Consider the following 26,048-nt stretch of genomic DNA (forward strand, 5'->3'; position numbering starts at 1 on the left):
TGGGGGGTAAATCTGGTCAGTTCAGCCTTTAAATAGATGTCACTTTATGCTGAGTTTGATTGCAAAGTTGCACGTAAAAAGTTGTCTTTATTGCACATTAGAAATAATTCTAAAAAGTTTTCTTGATGTCCTGCTAACAATCTGAAAGGACTTTGGTAGAGGATCATTAGGGGGTCCTTTGTCCCTCTTGGGGGGACACTCCCACAGGGTTTAAATCTGGGACTCTTCACCATTTGACCTTAGAACTGAAGAAGCTTCTCGGATGAGAGGTGAAACGTCTTCAAGCAACTCAAAGAAGTCCAGACACTTTTCTTTCCAAGCTCCTTAGACTTCGATGACCTGGATGATTGAGAACCTTCATAGACAAAACCTGACAGGACAGCTTTTCATCTTTTACCATTTTAACAGTTGTTGTTTAGCTATGTAGCAACACTCTTAAACAAACATCATTTCACCTGAGCGCAGTTTGCATTAGATGACAGCGAGGGTCTGAATTCTTTGATGTCACAGATTATTACCTCCACTAAGGAGGCTGCTTTCTTTTCTGTCTGCAAACTCGATAGCTCAAAAATTTTGAATGAATTCTGATAAAGCTTTGTAGGATTTCAGATTGGGGTGATGTTAACAAGAAAATGTGGCTTATTGGATTAAAGTTGACAAAAAACCTTATAATTGATTTTTACTGCACTATAGACTTAAATTATGTTTTAAAAGTAGGTACAGTACTGCCCAGAGCAAGCTGTGGTAAAAAAACAAAATTTACAATACAGTAAAGTGTGCAAAAGCTGAATGCTTTTCTGAATCCACTCTTTACATAATATCACCTTATAACAATTATAATAGTAACTGATAAAGTATGGGATAGTAAGCCTGTTTATGTGTCCACTTTGCAGAACCTGGACGATGAGACCACCGGAGCCCTGAACGGCAGAGCCCCTCCAGTCAAATACGACAAAGAGCGCAAAGATCATGCAGCAGACGGTCACCATAGCAATGATTTGGATTCTTCTAATCACGAGGTGCCGGCTGCCAACATTTCTCGTGGCGAAAGCTTTGTTTCTCCTGCCATGTACGTCTAGCTTTGGCAACCGGAACACCACGTCACAGGCATATGGGCAAATTCCAGGTCACGTTATTTAGCATGAAAAGTAAAGGCAAGCACACGTTTCCGCCATTTTTCTTGTAAACATTTACAAATGTTTAAAAAGTTTTAGTCCACACATGATGAATGTTTTCAATTTATTTTTATTTACCTTTCTTATTTAGTGGGTGTTATGGGTTTAAATATTTTCTCACTTAATATAAGTAGTTTTTTTTTTTAATCTGTCGTAATGGTACTTGAGACAAAGAATTCGGTCAGTTAAAGTAAAAACAGCTTTTTTTTAAATTAATTTTATTTTTTAACCTCTGCCAACTGGAGCCAACTGGAACATCTTGCCATTAGCTTTCAGACAACCTAGAGCTACAATACAAAACATCGTGACAGACACACGCACATAGTAATCCATGATATTAGAAAACCAGAGAGCCAGTGAAATCACAATTTACAATAATTAAAAAAGTTAATTAGATGGTCAAGAGCTTGTGTAATGCACGTGAACTGGACTACACAGTGCCCTACTTCTGTGTAGTGTTAGCAAATTGTTTGATTTGCTATCAGACGCAATATGCAACATCTCGTGCGATGACCACACGGTCAAAAAATTCTTGTTGTATGTGAGGCTGCCAGTCCTGAGCTCTTCAGTTCACATCTGTGGAAAGTAAGTTCCCCTCTAAGTCAAGATGAAACACCAGGGAGCCGAGTACTACAGGGGAAGTAAAACAACCACATCTGAAGTCCTTTCAAAGCACTCCTCTTTTGCCGCTGCTTGAGTTTAGACGAGGCTGAATTCAACCCCAGGAAGTCCAAAGCCTGATCATCTGGCTCTCCAGGCAGCTTCATTAATCGCTCAAGACATTTGAAAACACATTTCAGTTATTTGTCAAGTCCCAAAATAACTGTAAAAAACCCCCCAACTCATCCTTGCCCACATTACGGTCCAATAGAGAAACATTCCACTTTATTATGTTGTCAAAGAGCCTCATCTGTCCCTGCAACTGTCAGAGCGACGGGGCTGCTCGTTAGCGCTAACGAAGGGGAAGTGACATCATTTTCAAGCTCTGTAACCTGGCAACATCACATCATTTAAAGTCCACGATTCATATTTGTTCTTGTTAATTGCAAGAGTCGGTAAGAGTGTGGGCTGGGGAGTGAAGGAGACTAAAGAAAAGCACACACGCAGGAGTGCACACACACAAACAAAAAGCCTCCACCAATTTTTGCTTTCAGTCCTCTAACAAATCACACAGTTAGAGTTGAGGAAAACATCATAAGGAATGTATTACAAAATGTGTAAATGCTCGGCATATATTAGAAGGATACTGCCATTACAGCCATTTTAACAGATTAGAATGGTCACAAAATCCGATATATGCAGATCATTTCGCACATGTCGAAAATATGCAGTCTGCATTTTATCCAAGAGTCGACTTGAAAGGGAAAAAAAACGCGAAAAAGAAGGCGAGCGACAACTTTGCCTTCAGGCTGAATCAAGAATTGGTCTTTACAGATGTCAGATGATGGTACCAAATCATGGACAGTGTAAATAGTATTGATAATATTGATGAATAATATATTGTTGGTGAAATGTGTACACATAAAAAAATAAACAAGTGTAAGTGTCATCAGTGCCTCTGTACAGGGGATGGAAGTTTGTTAAATGTCAAACGAGCGACTAAAAAAAGACAAAACAAAGTGTATATTACTATTTTGCTTTTCACGGGTGCATCAAGGTTGTCACTTAATACTAAAATGTTTTTGAGTATATAAAAAAATGATGTGGATTTTACTCCGTGTTCATATTACTCTGCATGGCATGATCGGTGGCTTGTTGAAACATTTTCCCAAGGCTGTTTGCGGAATAATCTTCATTTGTAAAAACATTTCTGAATGTCAGAAAAGAAAGCTGTTTTTCATTTCTGTCTCAATGCATCTGTCATACTCATGCACACCACGAGTCCAATTTAAGTTGAGAGAGCGGGATATTTTTTTGTTTTTATTTTTTCCTCTTTTTTTCCGTCTCACGACGGCTCCGCGAGCTGCCTGTTTTAGTCTCGAGCACTAATCTTAAAATGCAGTCAGCATGGAATCGTCGTCTCTTACGGCCACTGAGCCCAGCTCACGAAAAAATACGCCAACTTTTTTTTCTTAATCTTGGGTTCTTGCTTCAGACTTTGAGCCGCACAAATCTTTCAGAGCCATCGTGTTTACTGTCAGAGGGCAGAGAAAGGCGGGCGGCTGATAAACTGCAGATTTGTCAGCAGGTATAAAAGTTAATGGAGGTGTCACGTAGACATAGATGGAAACAAAAGAGAGAGACAGGGATACAGTGGTGCATGGTGAACGTAGATTGATAGAATAATAACATAAGATTAAGGAAAAACTGGAAGACTTATGGGAAATTAAAACAACAAAGTAGAAAAATTCTGATCACAGCTTTCACTCTGCACAGTAGACGCCAGATGATATTTGTTTTGCCGACATACAGTATGACAATCATTTGTTTTCTTCATATGCACTATGCTTAGTCATTATAATAGTCCCACTTTATGCTGCTACATTATCATTTGTCCCCAAAAGAGGCATGCGTGTTTTCCAAATTATGTTTACAGTTTTCATAATGCGACAATTAGCTGAAATTAGCTGATTTGCTAGCTAATGTATAGCTAAATCCGGCCAGATGGAGGATAAAAGAGGACTTCTAAAGCAGCAAATAGTGTTAAAAGTTTTTGTTGCATACCTACTTTGTCCCACTAAGATGTTTATTCTCATTAGAGGAAATGTCTGCATGCTGCATGGGCCTATTTCCATATTTTATAAGAAGAGTCGCCCCACATTAACAAGTATACGGCCTTTTGACTCGCTTATATGGTGCAGTGTCAGACAATCGTATATGATGTATTTTATAGCCCCGACACAGAACAAAACTGTCATAAAGGGAAGTCAGTGTAATGGTTTTGCTTTTTTGTTGCTAAATTATTTTCACAAAATGAATGAATATTTAGTTTCCTGTGGATTTATTGTGTTTAATGCGTTAGCCAGGAGGCTGTTCTTGAGAGATTGAGCAAGAGGGAAAAGACAATCATTGGGACCCATTATATCAGAGACCAATGACTCAGCAAACCATTCAGTTCTGAGTTTCGACTCTGCCGTCTCATTTAAGGATCATTCGGTTTTTCCCAGAGCCTTGCGTTTAATAGAGTTGCTTCATTGTGAGGTATCTGGAATTAGATTGTTGCCATTTCCAGGAATAGATATGAAGCTGACTCATAAAATGCAAACTGCAAAAACATAATTCGGTTTACACTACAGGCTGCCAAACAGCATGGGTCCACAGTTACAAGATGGTTATCGGAGGTAAGTGCAGTGATTTTACATGGATTATCTGTCAGATAAAGGCTCCGGCTTCCTCCCTCTGTGAGAGGTGCAGTGTTGCCTTTTGGCCCAGGTGCTTTGCTCAGTCTCCCCACTTCCTCTGTTATTAGTTCAGCTCCAGAAACACAAGCTGTGAATGCCAGTGGTAATATTGTTCAGTCTGTATTCAGTCTCTCATCCACCCTCTTTGTTTTGTTTTTCTTCTCCGATCTCTCGTTCATTCATTGTCATCACAGCTTTTTATCACGGAGCCAGACGTGCCTTCTTTATGTTATTTTTAGCTTTTCAATTCTCACATTTCTTCTCTGACAGTAGAACAGATGACGAAACTGGGAAATACACAAACACGGGATGTGTTTGACATTGATAGTGACAGTGCTAAAACAGAAAAAACAACAAAAACACTGGAGATCAAATCATCTTATGTGAGTGTTTATTGGGTTTTCTTTCTTTTATTTTGTGTATCACAGATCAATTATCATTTTGTATGCTTTTTGGGAATCCTATTGTACATGTTTTACAACTCATTGTCTTGTCAAATAAAATGTAAACCCAAAAGACAAGAAGCCTGTGTCATTATTACCTCTAACATCTTCCCAGGAGCCAGAATTAATCTGAACGGTTAAAGATGTGGCGAGCCCAAAGATTGTGATTAATATCTTCAGGTAATGTTTGTCGAACATCTGGCAATGTTTGAGCTTCGAATTTGTCATTTTGCAAAATTTACTTGTGAAAAGACAACTTTTGCTAATGATTGTTAGCAATTATTTTATATTCTTGTATTCAGTTTATTAAAAGGTGGCAGTGACAATCATCATGACATCACCAGGAGTTTTGAAACCTCACAAATGTTAGCATTTTGGCTAAGTCAAAGGGGATCATATGTGGATGACAGGTTAAAGTTACCAGCTATTACTAGCAAGTTTGGCTAACAAATGCTAAAGTTGCAACTTGAGATACACATCTGCTAATTACTGTACTAATGTAAACTTTTAGCATACTGACTTATAACATCTAGGCTTGTTTTCAAATTTAGAGGAAGAAAGAGACCCTGAATGTGTGACGTCACTCCTGCAACACGCTAAAAAAACAAATGCACGTGGCTGTATTGGTTGTGGCAGGCAGCAAGCAGTATCATGTGTGGCTTTACTTTTCAAAATGTGATGTAATTCTCTCTGCAACATTTGTGGTAGCCATGATAACACATCTAATCTGAGGAAGCGACTGGTCAAATGCAAAATATGTCTAAAAGCTGAAGAGTGTACCTACTTGAAAGCCTGAAAGCCAACCTCAACAAAGGACGAGCAATTAACGTTAGCACGCCTGTTGTCAGTGTACAAGAAGTTGAACCCATGATGATAAAACTTTTAATGAGGCATCAACAGCTTCATTGACATCTTCTTCAGGTAATTAATTAGGTAGTTAGATAAGTTGGCAGAGAAATGGGGCTCTTTTCACTGTTTTGTTTGATGTTTTAATTTAGCACTTCCTTTTACACTAGCTGCAGTCCAGCTGAAGGGAAGTCAGAATTTCCCAGACTGGAATACTTCAAGTTGGATTTCCAACTGGAAAAATGGCGGCTGTGAACGTAAATGGTACAAAAACTGTAAAGCATTTAATCTGTAGTGTTGTATCCTTGTGACCCACTAAAAACGCAGGACGCAGTGGAACACAGCAATCGTACATCTGAAACCTTTGTATGTAGCCATTACCAATGGTAGTGAAAGATTACTATTTAATATTGTATAATGCAAATGGTATGATATGACCCTGGTAGCTGGTGTGGTGTCTAAAAAGCTACCCAACCCTAAGTAACAAAATAAAATATATTAGAATTTCTCTGCCCAAACCTGAAGCACAAACTAGTCTCTCTTAAAAAAAAGGGCAGTGGAGACGTTTACTTCAGTGCCTCCAATTAGTTGGTGTAGCCTAGCCACCCATAACTGGTTACAGACGCCTTTGCTGGGAAACAAAAACTCAAAGTAGCCACTAACTACAAGCCTTACTTGTAGTTAGTGGCTACATCAAAATACTTTTTTTCCCTGGGTCTCAGGAGGATAAACCAGCAACCAGTTGTTACAGGTGACGAGCGATGAAGCTTCAGTCAACAAAAATCCGGCAAGGTCTTTCCTCTTTACACGTCAAATTGGTGTTGCTAGGAAACCAACCAGGACCCTGTACAAGGTGAACAATAACATCTTGTTTGTCGCAAAAGAGATAACACCTTTATAACAACATATTTCATACAACATATCATACTATCCGGTTTGAAGCCTTGCAACCTTTCAAATGGAATTAACAGCAAACTCCTCTCAAAATAGAAACGTGCATTCCAGTTGGAGTTCACAGATTTTTGGCATCTTTTTTTTTATTATTATCCTTCTTGAAATGTTTTTATTGATTCCTTGTTCACTGTGTTGTTCTGTTTGCCTTGAAAACTAGTTTGAAACCACCTTGTTTAAAAGAAGATGTGGAAGATTAGGTTCAAATAAAAAGCGATCTATTTTGGAAAGAAAACATCAACTTTTAAATGATTTTTGTAGTTATATCTGGGTAAACTCTCTTCTGCAACCTTTCCTTATAAAAGTATTGGCACTCCAAAAGAACACTTATTACACTTATTTATTTCCAGCTCCATATTTGTATTATTTCTGTTCTTGCAGAAGCGTAGAACAATAATCACAAATAATCCTTAGGTGTCTCATGCTGCACCTTAAAGCACCCCTCAGTTCATCCTCTGTTTGGAGAAGCTAAACAGGAAGTTGTAGCTTCTCCTGTTTTAATTCTCACTTGAAGCAAATGTTCTTCTGATTAAGTGTCCCTCATAAAGAGTAATTTTAGACTGAAAGTGGATTTCTGTGCTCATGGGACAACTGTGCATCTGAAATGACCATATGGAAGATGATATCCCGTCTCACTGACAGAGATGGGCAGTAAACAGTACTGTAAACTGATTACTTTTTTCAGGTAACGAGTAAAGTAAGTGATTACTATTGCAAAAACGGTAATTAGATTACCGTTACTTTCCCGTAGGAACGCTGCGTTACTGCGTTACTAAAACCGTGATTTTTTTTTGCAAGAATGTCTCATGACAGTGACGTAAGCGAGTGCGACGTTTGTGACAACAGCTGTGTGCAGATCAACAATGGATCATATATGAGTGCGGGAGAGAGTATGAGCATGCAGCATTTAAAGCGTGGAAGTACTGACCTTACTTTGAGTTTGATTCCATAAAAAGTGACAAAAACATTAGCGTCCATCGTGCGTGGGAAGAAAACTTATTTTTACAGCGAAAAAAACCCTAAACTTCCAAGCAAGCACCGAGTAGCTACGACGTAATGGGAAACTCGCAGAGAAACTCGCGGATTCTTCAACTGACCGCTGCGGCACACCTGCACCAGGGTAAACCTCCGCCTACCCCACTCCTGCTTTACAGGTGAAAATAGAGTAAAAGGACCGCTAGTCTTTGATGTTATTTATTTTCTGCTGTGTTTTACTTGCATCTATTTGAAAGAGTGAGTGTAAACACAAAATATATATATATATATATATTTTATGTGCTGGAATGTGTAGAAAATAAGTTTAAATGTTAAACTAATTTCTTCCAGTCAGAGAATGTTGCATATAATTACATTTTTGCTTGATGCATAAAGTTAAAAGATTAAAACTAATAAAACAAGTTTTAAAAAGGGACTTTTCCATTTGATTACATTTTGTATGATGGATTGTAGAAAAAGTAGAATGGGGCTGAAAGATCTATCGCTTTATCACCTATTCAGGTTGTAAATCGTGTTTTAAAAAAGTAACTAAGTAATTAATTACTTTTGAAAATAAGTAATCAGAAAAGTAACAGGATTACTTTTTTGGGGAAGTAATCGGTAATTAGTTACTGATTACTTTTTTCAAGTAACTTGACCAACACTGCTCACTGATAACATCAAGCAGAAGAACTGAAGTTTGGGGATTAGCTGTACATACACCAATCTTATTGTTTGAATCCCTGGTTATGTTTAATAGCAGCTTTCACTACTTTAAAAATGTATATATGAGAGAAAACAAACTGTAATATGTCCAATTTAACAATTAACTCTAACCAAGGTGAAAATCTGCTGCAATATCTGTTAAAAGTAAGCATCAAACATTTGCACATCACAGTGTCCTTAGGCAAGATATCGAACCTCAAAGTACACCTTGAGGCATCCATCGGTGTGTGAGTGTGTGCATCACAGGCAATAGTGTTTAAAGGCAAAGAATAAAGCCCTGCATTATTGTGTGTGAATGGGGCGAGTAGTAAAAAGTGATTTAGGATTAGAAAAATCCTGTTTAAGTATTTATGCCTTTAAAAAAACGGATCAAAACATTAGACTTTTAACACAAAATGAATCATCAATAACAACTGCTTATTGTTACTAGACCTGATGTATTGTAATATAGTAACAATCTGTATTTCAGTGCTCACTTTCCAACAATTTATGTCAGTGTTTGTATTTCACTTTTTTATTAACAGTTGTCATTGAGTGGAGCTGATCTGAAGCCGCTGTGAGCTCTGCACCAACTTAAAAGTCATAAACAGAAAGATATTTATTAAATCTGCAGGGTGCTCTGTCTATTGGAAGGACTTTTATTTACGGAAAACTGATAAGCTGTAAGTAATCGTGTCCTGCAGCTCCATCATCAAGTAAACTAACACAGGATGTAAAATATGGCTTTTTAACTCTTATTCTCCTCTGTTCATAAGATCCTATATTCCTGTTCCCTGGCAGCAGGTCTGCACTTTATTTTAAGCTTATAGTGTGGCTTCCGCTGTGCCCTGTCAGATCAAATGAGATGAGACACACTCATTGTCAGCGAGCATTTGTTCACTTTTGTAGCTAATTAACCGTATCTTAAGTTCATCCTGGTCCCTGCTGGGCTCTGCTTTTGACAAAGATATAAAGTGAACGAGGAGAGGGTCAGGCATCAGATGTTGTTTCGTTCAAATCAGACCGAGACACATGCTGTCATGTGATGGACGGTCGTAATAAATTTTTAAGAGCATGGATGATGAAACCGCGAGGCCAGAGCTACTGTAGAGAGGCTTGCCATTGACTTGATTTACGTTTCCCATCCAGTGAAATCAGGAAATCAGTCAAAGCTGACATCTCTGGCATCTGAAGTTTGATTCTGACAAACCTTTGATGGATGATGCATCTTCACAATTTGTCTGTGTCCTGATAAATTAGACTGGATGTTATACTGGGGAGCAACAGGAAGTTTAAGGCAGGTACATCAGCCTTATTTGATTTCGTAGTCTGAGGCTGTGTAGACAAAACGGCACAGCAGGTTCACGGCTCATGTGAGCTTACTCTCTGTTGTTAGGAACTGACACATTTCTTCCAATAGCAGTTAGATTATAATCTATGAAAATGTGAAGGTGTAAATGAAGCACTGTCTGGTATCCATTTATATCTGCTTCTTCCAATAGTTTCCCCATCTGTATTGGAGTTCTGAACAACCAAAGAAAGAGACTGGTTTCACTGGTGTGTCGCTCCACCAACATTTTGTGGCTTCCCTGATTTATGCTCTCCCCATGTAGAATAATCTGCATCCCTTCGTTCAGTGCATCAAATCTTTCTCAATCTTTGTATCTTTAGCTTCAGTAATTAGTCACTCGCTTAGTTTTGCCTTGTGCAAATGTAATTACACTTCAGTTTGTTTTCAGTGTCATTTTTTTGTTTGATTTGTTTATTTACCTTCATATACTTGGCCTTTGGTTTAACGACTACAGCTCATATGGGAGCGCTCACACTTAGTCTGGGGTCTGCATTTCAGTTTTCTTTTCAGTACAAGTACCAGTGTTTTTATTTTCAAGGCACGTCTCATCTTGTACTCTTTTTTTTTAATTTACTTTGTTTTTGTCACTTGATTTTTATTTTCACCACCTTGTGAAAAATCTATTTGCTAGGGTTAAGAAATTGTTGGGTCTTTTTACAGCTCTGGACACCTTAAACGCGCTCCATTTTCTACCCCATCTAAGGATGATGATATCAGAAACCATTCCCAACCCAGTGAACTCTGAACTTGACAAAAAACCATGAGACATGACAAAAAGTAAGTGAAAATAGGTCTTTTTTTTTAAATGTTAACTCTTGGACAGGTATGTAAGTAGCACTGGGGGGAACACCAGAGAAAGGTTGGTACCTTTGGTGGCTTTAAAGTGAGACAAGGAGAATGGGAGGAGTTATTGGGAAGGTGGCCTAAGCAACCTGGAGGCGTCTTGTGATCCATTGTCCTTGTGCCATCCCACTGTGTTTTATGTGTGTGATGCTAGCAGGAGAAGTGTGTGTTAAAGTACACATTTGTACAGCAGCTAATCATCTGGCTAATCTCAGAATTTACCAGGCTTTTCCTAGAGTCTTATTTCTTTCATTCTTTTTGATTACATCAGGCTTATTTCATGAATATAAAAGCAGCAATCCTTCCCTTCATAAGCTCATTAACTAACATTAGATTTCCATTGAAGTCTTTATTTCATGTTGTATGCAGCCACATCTTATCTAACAAATTAAGGCGTTAATGATCGCTAAACAAAGACGTGTTGCATTCAGTTCTACACAGCTAAATTGTGTGGCGCTTGCATATTTTGAGATTTGATAGTCTGGAGTTTTGTCTTCCTGCTATGAATGACAATTAAGAGAAACCTTCAGATTTACATTTTTATGTCCGATTTGAAAGATTGTTGCCACTAATGTGATTTTTCTAAATAATGCGAGTTGTCTTAAAATAATGTGATAAGCGCCTCAATAGATTTGCTGTCCTTTAATTCATTTCGGTTTATAATTTTGATTAAACTTCAATTAGGCTTATTTTTATGCTAGATCCGCTTGTGCTAAATGCAGTCTGTGTTCTATAGCAAGCAACTTCAGCCTGCAATTATTCACAGTAATGAAACCACTTACTGCTGAGTTTCCCAATACCGTGAGTGAGGAGTAGATTTAAGAAAAAGGTGGAGGAAGAGAAATGATTGCTGAGATGAAGAGAGAGAAAAGGTCTGTGATTCAGAGTCGAGACGTGAGAATGGGAAAGTAACGAAATTGCAAGATAGAGGGATTAGTGTAAGCAGGTAGAGAGGTAGACTCAAAGAGATTAAGAGAGTCAGATAGACAAAGGGACTGTGAATCAATGAGGTAGTCAATAGCGAGAGGGAGAGATGTGATGAGAGAGAAAAATGGCATGGAGTAGGAGGAAGAAAGGGCCCCCTATTGTGTCAAAGTCCCGCCGAGAAAAATGGCACCAGAGAAAATGAGAATCTACGGCACTCCAGAAGTGATTGAAAAAGCCTGTTTTATTTTGCCTTATCGTGGTGAACAGGTACAGATTCAGGATAATATGGTGACAGTTATTCTCCCAGGAATCCACAGGAAAAATAATAAGGCAACAGAAGCTTCGTGTTTGATTTGGTAAATTACAGAGCGCTGTATAAAATAAATACTTAATATCAGTGGGAGATTAATTACTGTGCTTAGGATGATAGACAGCCATCGTGATTGAGGTCTAAATAGAAGGAATGTAATAGTATAGCTGTGAGGAGGAACGCATGAGATTGTTATTACTGGACACTTTAAACAAGCAGCATCATTGGAGAATCAAAGAGGGAATGACTTGTGGTATGTGCTTGAAAATAATTTTGCCTGAAAGAGACTTTTTGTTCAGCAGCATTTTTAACACCACAAGTATGGGCTGTAAGAAAACCAGTTGTTATGATGGTCTGACATTTTAAAAGTCATTTTTGAAATGTTTCTAAAAGGAATGTTTTTACAAGCTCACATATCAAAAAGCTGCTGTTGAAAATATGTTCTGTGGTATTCATGTTACTCAGCTCAGGAATAACTATGTTTAAAAAAATGACCTAAAATGCTGTCAGTCTACCCAGGCATCGTGTTCCACTGTTATTTCTTAACCCCCAATCGATCACAGCAGATGGCTGCCCTTTTTTTCCTGGCTTGTCTTCCTGTTGAAAGGACGTTTTTCCTTCTCACTGTCACCAGATGCTTGTTCATAGCGTAGGGCCTTTTCCTCCAAATAAAGCATGCCTTGAGGTGACTGTTGATATGAACTGCCATTGTAGAAATAATACAAAATCGACTTAAATCTGTAGACTGCAGTAAGGAAAGCCGGAGAAACCCAAACATTCTTTGAAAGGTTTTGGTAAGCGAGTGCTATTCTTTGTCATGAAATGTGGAAAAGCAACATTTGCCGCGAGCCCTTTTGTTGTTGGTTTGCATGTCAACAGCACACAAATCTAATCTAATCTGTAATGTGAAAAAGTGCTTAGGTCTACACCAGTGCTAGCAGCCCTGTGAGGCTGTGAGCCAAGATCTGCATACTAAGAAGCTTTTACATTTTCTGCAGGAGCAATATGAGTAAGAAAAGAAGGAGGAACGTCGCGCTGTCAAGTACCATTACAGTACCACACAGACAACAAGGGATTGTCTGATTGTTGGGGTTCTCTCTCTAAAAATGCAAAGATGTGGTTCTTATCTTGCATTATAAAGTGCCTGGAGATGGCTGTTGCAGGGAGATGGCATTATATAAGCAACACAGGATTGAATGAATGAAAATCTGCAGAGTGCAGAGGTCAAAACCAGAAGAGTACATTTTATTCGAAAGGTTTTGGCACAGTGGTGCTAATGTTTTTCTCTGTCATGTAGTTTAAAAAATAATAATTTGTTAGATGAAGGCTGTATTGTTACTTCCATAACCATCGTAGCACTCAAATCTGTAATGCTTATTATCTATAAACAGCAATAACAAGTCTATGGACATCATTATTAGTTAGGTACACCAGTCAATGTAATTCAGTTTTATTTATATAGTTCCAACTCACAACAACTGCTGCCTATGATAAGGCAAAGAGCCTTCAGTATTGCAGCAAAACCCCAACAATCAGACGAGCTGCTTTGAGCAGCACTTGGTAATGGTAGTAAAGAAGACCCACATTTTAACAGGAAGTGACCTCTAGCAGAACCAGGCTCAGTGAACGGCAGCTATCAGCTGTGACTGGTTATAATCACCCCTGTTACTTATTTGCACTTCAGCATTTTGGGTCAACCAAAGGTCCCTTTGCAGGAAGCTTTTAGAATTCAATTCAAATCACTTTATTTATGCCCAAGAAGCACAGAGAGCACCACATAAGACACAGACAGAATATCAAACATGCATAAACACAAAGCATCAATATAAATAAGATCTAAAATGACCAATCACCATTCACACTAACTGTGATAAAAGGGGACAAGAAAGAGCAGAATATTGGGCAGAAAAGGGTCAGAGTTAAGATGCTGAGGCACGGCAGGCCTTACATCCTGGACAGCGTAGTCTACGTCTTGATGGGAGCCAATCAAACGCAGAGTGTAAGATGTGTGAAGGATCTCGGAGAATCCTGTGGGTACTTTTAATTCTCTGGTGTTCATAGAATTCAAACATGGCTCTGACAGGATTTCCAGTAATTTATCGGTCTTAATAATGGAGTTTGTCTGGTTTAAACACCATTACTGAGAACCACCTGATAATAAATAATTACAGTAGTACAGTCTAGATGTAACAAATGGGAGTCCTGGTTTTTCAGCATCACTCTGAGACAGGATGTTTCATATTTTAGCAATACTGACAGAACACAGTCCGACACATTTATTCAACATAATGTAATCAAAAATAAGATTTCTCACAGAGGCCAAAGTAATGCCAACCAGCATAAATATCTGGTTAGACACCATTTCTGAGATTTCTTTAAGGCCAAGTACAATAACTTCTAAATTCATCTGATTTTAAAAGGAGAAAGTTACAAGTCATCCAGGCTTTTATGTCTAACTGATCGATTTGTGTCATCTGGCTTCATAGAGGAATACAACTGGGTGTGATCTGCACACAAATGAAAACATAAACAATGTTCTCTTATGATATTACCCAAGGCATCCATGTGTAACTTTTAGATTAGATTATTATGATTTGCTTTTAGTTTCCTTTTTTAACTTATTATCAAACAGAAGTGTACAGCCGAATAAAATACCAAATACAAATTTGATCAGATGACAGAGACAGAAAGTCAGATGTTGGAATTTCTGATAATTTATCTGTTAATCGTAATTCTTTTTACAAATTTGATGAGAATCCATCCAGTATTTTCTTTAGTCCTGACCAACATGGACCAACCGCACCAGAGGAAGAAGAAGAGGAATGAAAGTCAGTAGAAGTAAGAAAGAAAGAGTGACTGAGAGGGCAACAAGTGGAAAGGTGAAAATGCAAAGAGTGAAGCTAGTGAAGGTTTAAGTACCTGTGGTCAACCACCCAAAGCAACAGGCAGTGTATAAGAGAGGTGAAGAAGAGAGTGCAGGCAGCATGAAGTCGGTGGAGACGAGTATAAGGTATGATTTGTAGGTGTGATTTGACAGAAGGATAAGAACAAGAGTGAAGGGGATGGTAGTGAGAGCTGCTATGATGTATAGTTCGGAGATTATGGCACTGACTAAAAAACGAGAAGGCAGAGCTGAAGAGGTAAAGATTTTCACTGGGAGTGAGCAGGAGGGACGTGATTAGAAAGGAGAAAAGCTCAGGTTGAACAGTTTGGAGATAAAGTTAGAGATGGTTTGGAAAGATCTGCAGGAGGGATAGTGTAGACCAGGGGTCTCGAACTGTAGTCCTCGAGGGCCGCTGTCCTGAAATGTTTCCATGTGTCCCTGTTGCAGCACACCTGAATAAAATTAGTAGGTCGTTAGCAAGACTATAGAGCTTGACTGCTGGTGTAGATGATGGATGAAGTTCATGAGTGTAGTGAAGGAGGACATGCAGAGGGTTGGTGTGACAGAGGAGCAGGGATAGAGTGAGATGAAGGTAGATGATCCGCTATAGCGACCCCCAAAGTCGCTTATTATAAATACGCTTGACTGAGATTACAGTCATGAAAGAATCGACTGTTCCTTTGTGGTTTGCTGCCACACTCTATCATTATTAAAAAATATATACTGTTCAGAAGATTAGTTGATGTTGTTCATGAGTTCCAGTCTCCACCTGTGGTGAACTTCAAGGAGGATGCAGCTATAACGACAATGGCAAGTCTTAAAAGCCTCGACAGTTCGTTGGATTTGTAAAAAGCTGTTTATTTTCCAAGCTCTGTCCTCACAGTCCTCATAACCGAATTAGAAATTATATCAGCTGCAACATTCCCTCTTGCTGTCTGACATTTTGTCTTTCTCAGTACTGAGGAGGTGAACGAGGAAGAAAATCCTGCTGTCTGCACAACAGCTGCTCCTCAGCAGAGATGCTATCGCCGCAGGCTGCATCAGAGAAGTCTCCAGGCGGAAGGGGACGCCGTCTTTATCTAAAAGCTTAAAAGTCCTCCCCATAGCTGTCTCTTCCTGCCTTTACACCACCTCATCATGATTTACCAGGTAACATCAATGATGGATGGTGGACTTTACTGGGATTTCTTGGTTTGGTCTATTTTATAGGGGGAAAGCAGCCAGCGCCTGTCTTTGTGCTTTTTAAATTTCCATTTCACAACACAACCAGGATTACATCTGGCATGTACCGACATCCGTGCTCATCTCAGGTGTATTTGTTTTCCTTTTCTTTGAACCTCATCTAATTACAGCTATTTGACACAGAACAACTGTTCTGTAGTGTCTGTGTCTGCGTGCGCCTGCACGTATGTAAGAATCAGGAAAACAGTTAAACTCAAATTGAATTCAGACAACCCAAACAAAGAGGCTCTTGTAAATTATAATTTAATTCAGTGGGTGCCAAGCATTTTAAATTGCATGTGCATGTGTGTACATGATAATCGTGAACTCCGCGGCTGCTGTTCTTTTTCCTCTCTGACAAATCCAGGTAGATTAGTTCTGTATGTCTCAGCAGGAACAATGTGAAACAGTTAAGGCACAGGAACCTGTTTTAGATGCCACAACACACACACACACACACACACACACACACACAAATGAGAAAAGGCGCCATGCTGACATTTAGACTCTCGGATAAAAACCACAAAATGCACCTTCTGCCCACCTCTACACATCCTTGTTCATGCACTCTCATGTTTAACATACAAACATGTACTCCATCTACCCACAGCAGTCACCCATACACATAAAGCACACTTATTCACATTACAGAAACTGTTCCATGGATCTCCAAACACCCACATATAATCATCCCATATTGCAGAATTGACAAACACCTCTGGTTCTGGCTTTTTTCATCTTCTGCGGAGCAATTTGAGTAAAGAAAGGAGAACAAGACCGACACGCTGTCAGGCACCATTACAGTCCCACATACAATAGACATTATTTACTGTGTATGTGCTGGCGCGCAAGCATGTGTGTGTGCTTGACTGTGAGTGTGTGCAGAAGTGTGTAACCGCCCGTCATTCCTCTCAACATCCATCTGTGGTAACACTGCCCCCTTGTGTCTAAGTTGAGGAACTGCAGCGTAGAGCAGTCCCCAGCCTGAGGCACTTCATATCTAATTATGCTGTCGAATCAAATTTGTTTAAAGTTAATATTACACTCAGGTCTCATAATGTACAAACAATGGGAACAATAACAAAAGGTGAAATGGGGAAATGAAAACATGAATAAAACTGTCAAGAGCAATAGAATTCAAAGGGTTGCAATTAAAAATAACTGGAGTAAAATGTCACAGATCAGATTTAGGTGCGTCAAGCTCTGATGACATATCTGAAACCTAACACAGGAGAGCCTGTCTATGCAGAGATTGTTTTTAAATGACAGAAAAGTTATTGTTAGTTTCAGCAGGTTCTTATACAATATACATAAAATATTATATTATGTTTTTGCCACTGAAAATGGGTTAGATCTGCACAAAATTAAAGGACCTATAACACTGGAGTTTGATTTTGTGTGAAAAACTAATGTGGAAAAATTCCAAGTGGAGGTGATGTAGCTATTCAATGGTTGCACCCACCTTCCAGGCATTCATTATAATATACTTCACTTCCTTGGGAGATTTAATTAACACTTAGACCCCCGGAGAGCAGTCATTTTGGTTTTCTACCTTAGACCCCCGCGGAGTCATCATTTTGCGTTTCTACCTTTAAAAGCCGGAGAGCAGTCAGTCAAATGCTGGAGTCATTCATATGTATATTAGGTCGTTACCTAGGAATTCTGGAGGGAGGGGAGTGGGGGTGAGTGATTGAGGGGGTGGGGGAGTGGAGTGTTTCAGTTTGCCATCTTAGGGAGAAATCAACACATGTCCTTTGTATGTCCTTTGTTGCTGACATTTATTGATGAAAACAGTACAAAAAACCAACCATTTGTACACATATTTACAAATAATGATAAAAAGTGAGTGAGTACATTTCAACATTTTCAGCAATCACTCACATAACATGCGGGGGGTTTGCAGGCTTCCATCTCTAAATGACTGCTGGTCAGCAAACCTGGGAAACCCACAGATAATTGGAATTATGGCACGAAACCGCTTCCAAAACATCATGCAACACCTACGCTTTGATGACAAGTCCACCCGCTGTGATCGAGCAAAGACTGACAAGTTTGCTGCAATTTCCAGTGTGTGGGGATCATTTGTCACCAACTGCATCACGTGCTACAACCCTGGTCTACATATCACCATTGATGAACAGCTTTTCCCATCAAAGACTCGGTGCTGTTTCCTGCAGTATATTGCAAGTAAACCTGACAAGTTTGGGATCAAGTTTTGGGTGGCTTGCGACCTAAAATCCAAGTACATTTGCAATGTCTTCTCATATCTTGGCAAGGACCCCAGTCGTCCCACTGGGGAGAGACTTTCTGAAAATGTAGTAATGAGGCTGATGGAACCATTCCTAGACAAGGGCAGAAATGTTACCACGGACAATTTTTTCACATCGCTTTCACTGGCACAAAAACTTCTTAGACGGAAAACCACCATCCTCGGCACAGTCAACAGGATTCGCAGGGAAATTCCTCAATCCACTAGACAGACAGATCGCAATGTATTCACCACTCAGGTATGTTGCAGGTCTTTTGTGATTCTATGTTTATGTGTTTCATTGTGTGTAAAAGGGCTATGAAAATAACAATTTATCTTATTTCTTAGGTGTTTTCAACCTCTGCTGCCACGCTGACGGCGTATGCGGCCAAACGGAAGAAGACAGTCTATATTCTTAGCAGCATGCACAGCGTGGTTCAGACTGATAACACCACCAAAAGGAAGCCAAACACTGTCTCCCTTTACAACAAAACAAAGTGTGGCGTGGATGTGATGGACCAGATGGTTCGGGAGTACACTGTCCGCAGAGGAACACGGCGCTGGCCAGTCGCCGTGTTTTATAACATGATTCGTGCCATAGTTCCAATTATCTGTGGGTTTCCCAGGTTTGCCCACCAGCAGTCATTTAGAGATGGAACCCTGTTAATCCCCCGCAAGATGACAATTGCAATAAATGCCATTAGTTCAGGGAGGTCCATGAACCAATGAACATGCTCCATGCACCACTCAGCAGGCCATTTGTAAATATGTGTACAAATGGTTGGTTTTTTGTACTGTTTTTATCAATAAATCTCAGCAACAAAGGACATACACCCATGTGTGTTGATTTCTCCCTAAGATGGCAAACTGAAACACTCCAAGTTGGTGACTTTTGGAGATTTATTTCCCTGGATGATTGAGAATGCATCAAGATGAAACACAAAAGGAAGTGCACAGCTTTTAGCAGCTCCCCCACGCCCTCAATCACACACCCCCACTCCCCTCCCTCCAGAATTCCCAGATAACGACCCAATTTACATATGAATGACTAGCCAATTTAGCTTCCACTTCCACCATTTGACTGCTCTCCGGGTTTTATAGGTAGAAAGGTAGAAGCCTGGGGATGCTAGAACAAGCTGTGAAATACATGTGTAGTATTAAAATTGCAGGCTCATTCCTCCAGCGCCAGTTCATGCATTGATAATGCTGTGCTTCACAAACATGAGATTTAGCTAAATTAGCAGCGTGGTTGTCAACTGCAGTCAGCTGAGATCTAATATTAATATTTGATCAGCTGTCGAGAACTGACATTCATGGCACTCAAAAATGACTCCTAGTAACTCTGGTGATCCCTGACTTTTATATGCCGTGAGATCTGGATGTCAACACCCGATTGATCAGTAGTTAGTAGTTGTTACTAGTCACACAGATGCTGGCAGAGCTGTCGGTAGAGTTATGGTTTTCAAATATTTTGCTCAAAGAAGAAGAGGCACACCTGTATTCATACTTGTAGAAAATACTCTCTGTGCGATTGCCCAGTTTTCTTTTGATTGTACTGTTGAATGAAAGCACCTAGCATGACACTAGCAACAGTTTTGCTCTCAGTCCAACAAACAATCTTTCTGTCTCTGGTTCACATTCAGCACTGTAGTAGACTGACTGTTCAGAAGGATTATTTGGTCTCCAAATGCCTTTTTAGATAGCTCAGCACAATGTTAGCATTCACCAGCTTCTACCAAGTACTCATACATAGCGCTGTTGATGTCCCGTTCAATAAGACAGGTAGTTTTTGCTGTATTAATTTCTTGTTGTCTTTAGCTGGTTGGTGTATTGTCAGTTTGGTAAGGTTTACATAAAATCCCAGTGCACATCCGGACTTTCCTCCAGTTTGGCTCTGCACATCGTTTGAGAGCCACTGTTGTAGCTTCGAGGCAGGGCAGTAATTTCTGTTAGACAGCAAGTTAGATAAAAAGTTATTCTCTAGCACAGCGGTGCCACGGACCGGTTTTTGTTAGACAATATTTTCACAGACCAGCCTTTAAGGTGTCGCGGATAAATATAACAAAATAAAACCAGCACCAGTACCAAAAAAAAAAGAATTATTCATAACACACGGGAAAAGACCCGGGGAAACCGAGTTAATGATGGAACCCATAAAAAAATAACAATAAAAACCCTGGCAACCATAAATTTCACACCCGAGCCTCAACTCTCGCGGCCCGGTACCGGTCCATGGCCCGGGGGTTGGGGATGGCTGCTATAGCATGTCTCCTAGAGAATGCAGATGCTATTCATAACCTGGATTTTGTGTTTTCTTTTATCTTACTTGTTGACTCTGACTTGCTGTATTTTTTTTCCTACAAGTCTTATTCACCCATTCAGACACATATTGATGCAGCACTTGTACCGATATTGATAAGGCAGTCAAGTATTCCTCTGTGCTTTATCTCACACTCACATGGATGCATCGGGAGTAACTCAGGATTCAGTTTCTTGCAGAAGGATACTTTGACATGTACAAGCTACATGAAGTGCAGGTGACCTATTTTTTTTCTCTTTCTTTCTTTTCCTAATCCTAATCATGTGATTTTGTTCTCCAAACAAGGAGCAAGGAGTTTTTTTAGCTTAACAAAACTAAGCTGTGCATGAAAATAAAGTAAGCAGCAAGTAAAATGTATGTCAAAACAAAAGATTCATGTCTCAGGGTTCATAGTTGATTCTGTTACAGCTCTACTACCTCTTCAGCCTCCTGATGGGAGACAACAAAAAAGACAACTGTAGCTTTCATTATGCCAAAATCACTCCCACTAAATTAAGCAATAACAAAACATTTTACTACCTGCTGTTTTGTGGGTAAGCCACCTACAGCAGACATGTATGGGACTGTATGGGATGATGGCCACCAGTGTACTGATAGCATTTGCAGTGAATGCATAGTCACATAGTAGTACAGCCGCTTCCCTCAATTGTAACTCTCTTGACTCCAAATTTCATCTTTCTGTGTTCTAATAGGACAACAAGATAGTCCTAAAATCATATATAATCTGTATAACAGTGCATTAACAACATTTATTAGGTTAGAGAGACACTTTGTAACTTAGAAATACTTTTTAACAAATGTGTCATGAGGTACAGTTTTTTAAAAAGTTGCCCAAGTTTAGACTATATTAACTTTAGAGGCCCAGCTGTTGATTTTTCATAGCGACATTCTTGTGAAACATTAATTATGACGTTCCGTCAGATATTCTCTGTGAATCGCTTTCATTAGGTTTCCTGAAAATCATTTAGTAAAATAACTGACAGCTTATAATTATGCCATAATATCCTGCAATTAAACTGTAATTTCATCTATAAATTAATTTTCTGTCTACTGCATTTAGCATTCGTTTTAGAGCAAACAACAACAACAGGCCTACACACATTTGCACACTTGGAAGTTTCTCATCACGGAGGTCTTTCTACACAGTCATTTCTGCCACCGAAGAGCCATTGCAGTCTCTTGATGCTAATTTCACTGGGTTAATTGCTCCCTTTGCTTCTTCTCCATAGCTCAAAGTTTGAATCATTAACATGGCGACAGTAATTCACATTCTGTCTGCTTGCTTGAGCCTTTACTCAGCTGTAAACCAATCAGTCAGCTGTATTTAAATGAGAGGGGAAAATGACTGTATATTTCATGAATTTGATTTTCTGCCTGAAACAGTTGCTTTAATGACTCTCTTGAGCAAGGAGTTGGTGGCGGGGGGGGAATAATTCGCAATCTATGTCAAGGTTAGAAGAACATTTATATTAGTTAATCCAGCCTTGAATGAAGTAATCATATTGTGAAAAAGTAATTTAGATTACAACTAATGTATGCAGGCAGTTTCTTAGTAACAACATTGGGTGAGAGATGACACACACATACACGCGCACACACACACACACACTGTGAGTTGCTTTCATTTTAAATCTGGTTTGGGAAGCCGGGAAAGATCTTCATCATTTAATCAAAAAATGCCTTTTAAAAGTTGAAGCGGAAAATGAAATGAATTGCAGCTGGATAACAGCCATCCTCCCTCAGCATTAACAAATCATTGTATCAGAATAGTTGAACATATTATTTACTATTTTAAAAAAAACTTACTCATGTCTGGCCTGAAGTTATGAAATTAATCCTATTAGTGTGACACAAGGTAAATTTAGCATGTTTGCATATGTTATGGTGTCAGGTATAATTATGAAAATCTAGAATCTAAATCTAAGTTTCGCTTTTATTGTTTACATTTTCTGACTTCCGTGTTTGTAAGACAGGTGAATGTCTGTAATAAGTATATTTAATGTAGCCATAGAAAAGTTGCATTAATGCAATGAAAATTGTAGGAGTGAGTTGAAATCCGTCACCTTTTAGGTCACCTTCTTGTTTCCAGCACATTCCAGCTCTCATAATTATGTAGGTACAGGAAAAATGGATGGTGGTGAAAATGGAGATGGACGGTTTGATTGAGTTGGGAACCCTGCGTTAAACTCAATTGCCGCGGCATTTGGATGTTCCCTTTCAAAGTTTAGCAAAGTGAGTAAAAGGCACGTTCAATTTTTTAAATGGACGTTTCATATTATGCCAAAAAGAAAAGGGGTCTATGCTAAACAGGCAATGAAGCCTGAAGCTGCAACGATTCTCTGGGATTGAGGCCCTTTTGTATGAAGCTAAATTGCAGAATTTTGGAGCACATATACAGCCCCAAATGTTCTTTGATCAATATGATATGTCCAAACTATTGTATAGAACATTTGAACACCGGCTTTGTTTCAACATTTCACAGCGTTAAGCTACATTCACTAGTGTTCATTTATGCTATAAAGCAGCGGTCCCCAACCTTTTTTGTGCCATGGGCCGGTTTATGTCCGACAATATTTTCATGGACCGGCCTTTAAGGTGTCGCGGATAAATACAACAAATAAAACCAGTACTGGTACTCAAAAAAAAAAAATCATTCATAACACACGGGAAAAGACCCAGGTAACCCGAGTTAACGATATAAAAAAATAATGGCAAAAACCGATAAAAACCCCGAAAACCATAAATTTCACATCCGAACCTATCTCACATCTTGATATGATTGTTTAAACTTGGAACAAAGTCGATTTTTTGACATTTATACCCTTTAAAATTCAGAACTACAAAGGATACTAGGATGGTCATGCTTGTTTCTGTCACTATAACTCACAGATATCACATTGGTGCAGTTCTGCTGAGATAAATTACACACAATTTACATTACAAATAGATATCTCCTGTAATTAAGAAGTTATGACAGGTCACACACTGATGCAAAGATCACCTTGTGGCCGACAGGAAGACACTGCAGATTCAACAAAAAAGCAGCAAATGGCAACCTAGGAATGAGAATTTTCTAAAAACATGGAAAGTCTAAACTTGATATTTTCAAAACTCTGCAAACCATGCAATGTATATTTGATTTGGGGGCGAACTATCTCTTCATTTTAGAGGTCCAAGATGCTGTTTCAGCAGTCCTCCAGCAGAGAGAGCAGTTACCTACAGAGTGGATGCCATAAGAGAGATGAAGAAAGGAGGAATTGTGAAAAAGGAGACAGAAGGAGAGAGAGTGTGTTGCAGAGAGATAGAGGAGAGGGAGGATAAAGGTCAGGAAGAAATGGGGAGAGCTCATTCACACCCCACCAAATACAAATGCCCCTTCAGTTATGGTTGAAGGTCACAGACAGATAAACAGGAAGAATAGGGGGATTCTCCATCTCCTTGCTTTTGTCCCTGCTATCATTTGACAGATACTAGCAGTCTGTATTAACTATTCACCGCTAGAGTCTCAACATTACAGAGAGCAATCTAACCTGGGCTATAAAAGGAAATTTCCTTCCCAACATCTTTCTGCAGAGCAGCAAAGTGATGTCCCCACCTCATGATGCAAGACATTATGCAACCCATTAAACTCATATTGTTGCAAGCATATGGCACATTTGGGAATTTATGCTCTTATGCTTGCTGATGCATACTAAGTGTCTCTGGCTGGCCTTTAAAAATTGCCTTTAATTATCATGCTATTTAATCAAAGAATTTAAAGCAGCAGTCTGCACTACAAGAAATAAAATATAAAAACTGTATCTAGACATGAGCCGACAAAAACAATATGTTGACCCTTGTTTTTCTCCAGATATATTTCCATTAAGACCCAGTTTCGGGTAAGTTCCAGTAGATAAAGTCAAGTCTAGTCAAGTGGCTTTATTGTCATTTCAACCATTTGCAGTGGTAGAGTACACAATGAAGGGAGACAATGTACCTCTAAGACCACGGTGCTACATATAACATATAACAGGTAATCAACAAAGGACTACATAAAGTGCAAGTGTGCAAAAATAGCTAAAAAAAACAAACCAAAATAACACCAGACAGAACAGAACGATACAGACACAACAGTGCGATAGAAAAGTGCATCAGTGACACTGGGTTGTGCAAAAGACTGAGCATTGTGCAAAAAGAAGCTTGACGTATGAGATTGTGCAGATAAGTGCTTGATGGATAAATAGCTTGTTAGACTCAAACCAAATGACATTCACTTGAGAACTGTGTATTCATACAAGCGACAGAGTTGGTGTACTGGAGCAGCCATGACCACCAACAAGCTTCTAAGAAGACCACAAACATACTCACAGAACTGGAGTTACAGTTGAGGTCAGAAGTTTAAATACACTCATTGTGGGCATAAATGTCACGTATACTTTAGGCTTCAGTGTAGTTTGAATGTATTTGGGATTTTCTGAAATCCATGCAGGGTTAAAATTATACATAGGCTCGCATATATACAGACATCCTCACTAATATCTATTAAATGTTCCCTAGCTAGTTACATCTTGACCCGATGCTTTTAGACTTAGACTTAGAGACTTGGAGCTTTTTATTGTCATTGTGCAGTTTCTTGCACAGTAAAATTGGGTAGCTGAACCACAAAGGTGCTAAAGTAAGAAGAAGAGAAACCAATATACAACGAAGGCGGAAAATAAATAAATAATTAAATAAATAGAATAAAATAAAAAACAGTGTATACATATGTGAGTGGAACTATATACATGGTGTATGTGTAGGAAACACTGAAACAGACTGGGACCAAAATAATTGCACATGAGCCAAAAATATTGCACAGAACATGGAAAGACTGAGATATTGCACATAGATGATCAACAGCAGTGTCAGGGTGGATGTGTTGGGGAAGTCTTTACACACTCTTAGTTTGCATTAAGAGTTCTGACAGCCCACGGGAAGAAGCTGTTCTTTAGTCTGCTGGTTTTGCACCTGATGGATTTTGACCATCTGGCAAAATTCTGCCTGGATATTTGAGTGTGATGCTACTCCCGCCATGCTTGATCGCTGGTACGATATGTGTTTATGTTTGAAAGCCTCACCTTTACCCATCCAAACATACCTTTAAATCAAAAGCAGGACCATGAACTCATCTTAAACAGTTTCTTTTTGTATACTTGTCAGATACTATGAGGCCTACAGTGATTTGAAAAAAATTAACAAGACATCTGTTTCTGTACAAGTAAGGACCTATAACACTCAGCCTCTCTGTTTTTATTTATTTGGCAAATGGACTGGTTCTTGGATAGCGCTTTTCTAATCTACCTGAGCACTCAAAGCGGTTTGTACAACATGCCTCATTCACCCAAGCACTATTTTCTTTGCTTAAGTGCTTTCTGTCTAACAGTCACACTCTGATGTGTGAGCAACTTGGGGTTATCATCTTGTATATTTGGCATGCAGACGGGAGCAGCCAGAGATCGAGCCACCAACGTTCCAATTAGTAGATGACCT

The 26,048-nt window shown here is 39.1% G+C and overlaps 1 protein-coding gene across 2 annotated transcripts in view; it reads left to right on the plus strand.

Annotated features, from left to right (window-relative positions):
* Positions 1–5,027, plus strand: part of pvrl2l (PVR cell adhesion molecule related 2 like) — a 325,857-nt gene extending 320,830 nt beyond the window's left edge. For both annotated transcript variants that reach the window (XM_085445881.1, XM_085445880.1), the window contains exon 10: positions 894–5,027. In XM_085445881.1, coding sequence (XP_085302007.1) covers positions 894–1,079 — 186 coding nt within the window. In that variant the 3' untranslated portion in view covers positions 1,080–5,027. The remainder of the gene's footprint in view (positions 1–893) is intronic.
* The last annotated feature ends 21,021 nt before the right edge of the window (positions 5,028–26,048 follow it).

This window comes from Copadichromis virginalis, linkage group LG22 (assembly GCF_057382275.1).
Source record: "Copadichromis virginalis isolate Kocher_CV1m ecotype Utaka linkage group LG22, C_Virginalis_male_GT1.1, whole genome shotgun sequence".
NCBI classification, from domain to species: Eukaryota; Metazoa; Chordata; class Actinopteri; order Cichliformes; family Cichlidae; genus Copadichromis; species Copadichromis virginalis.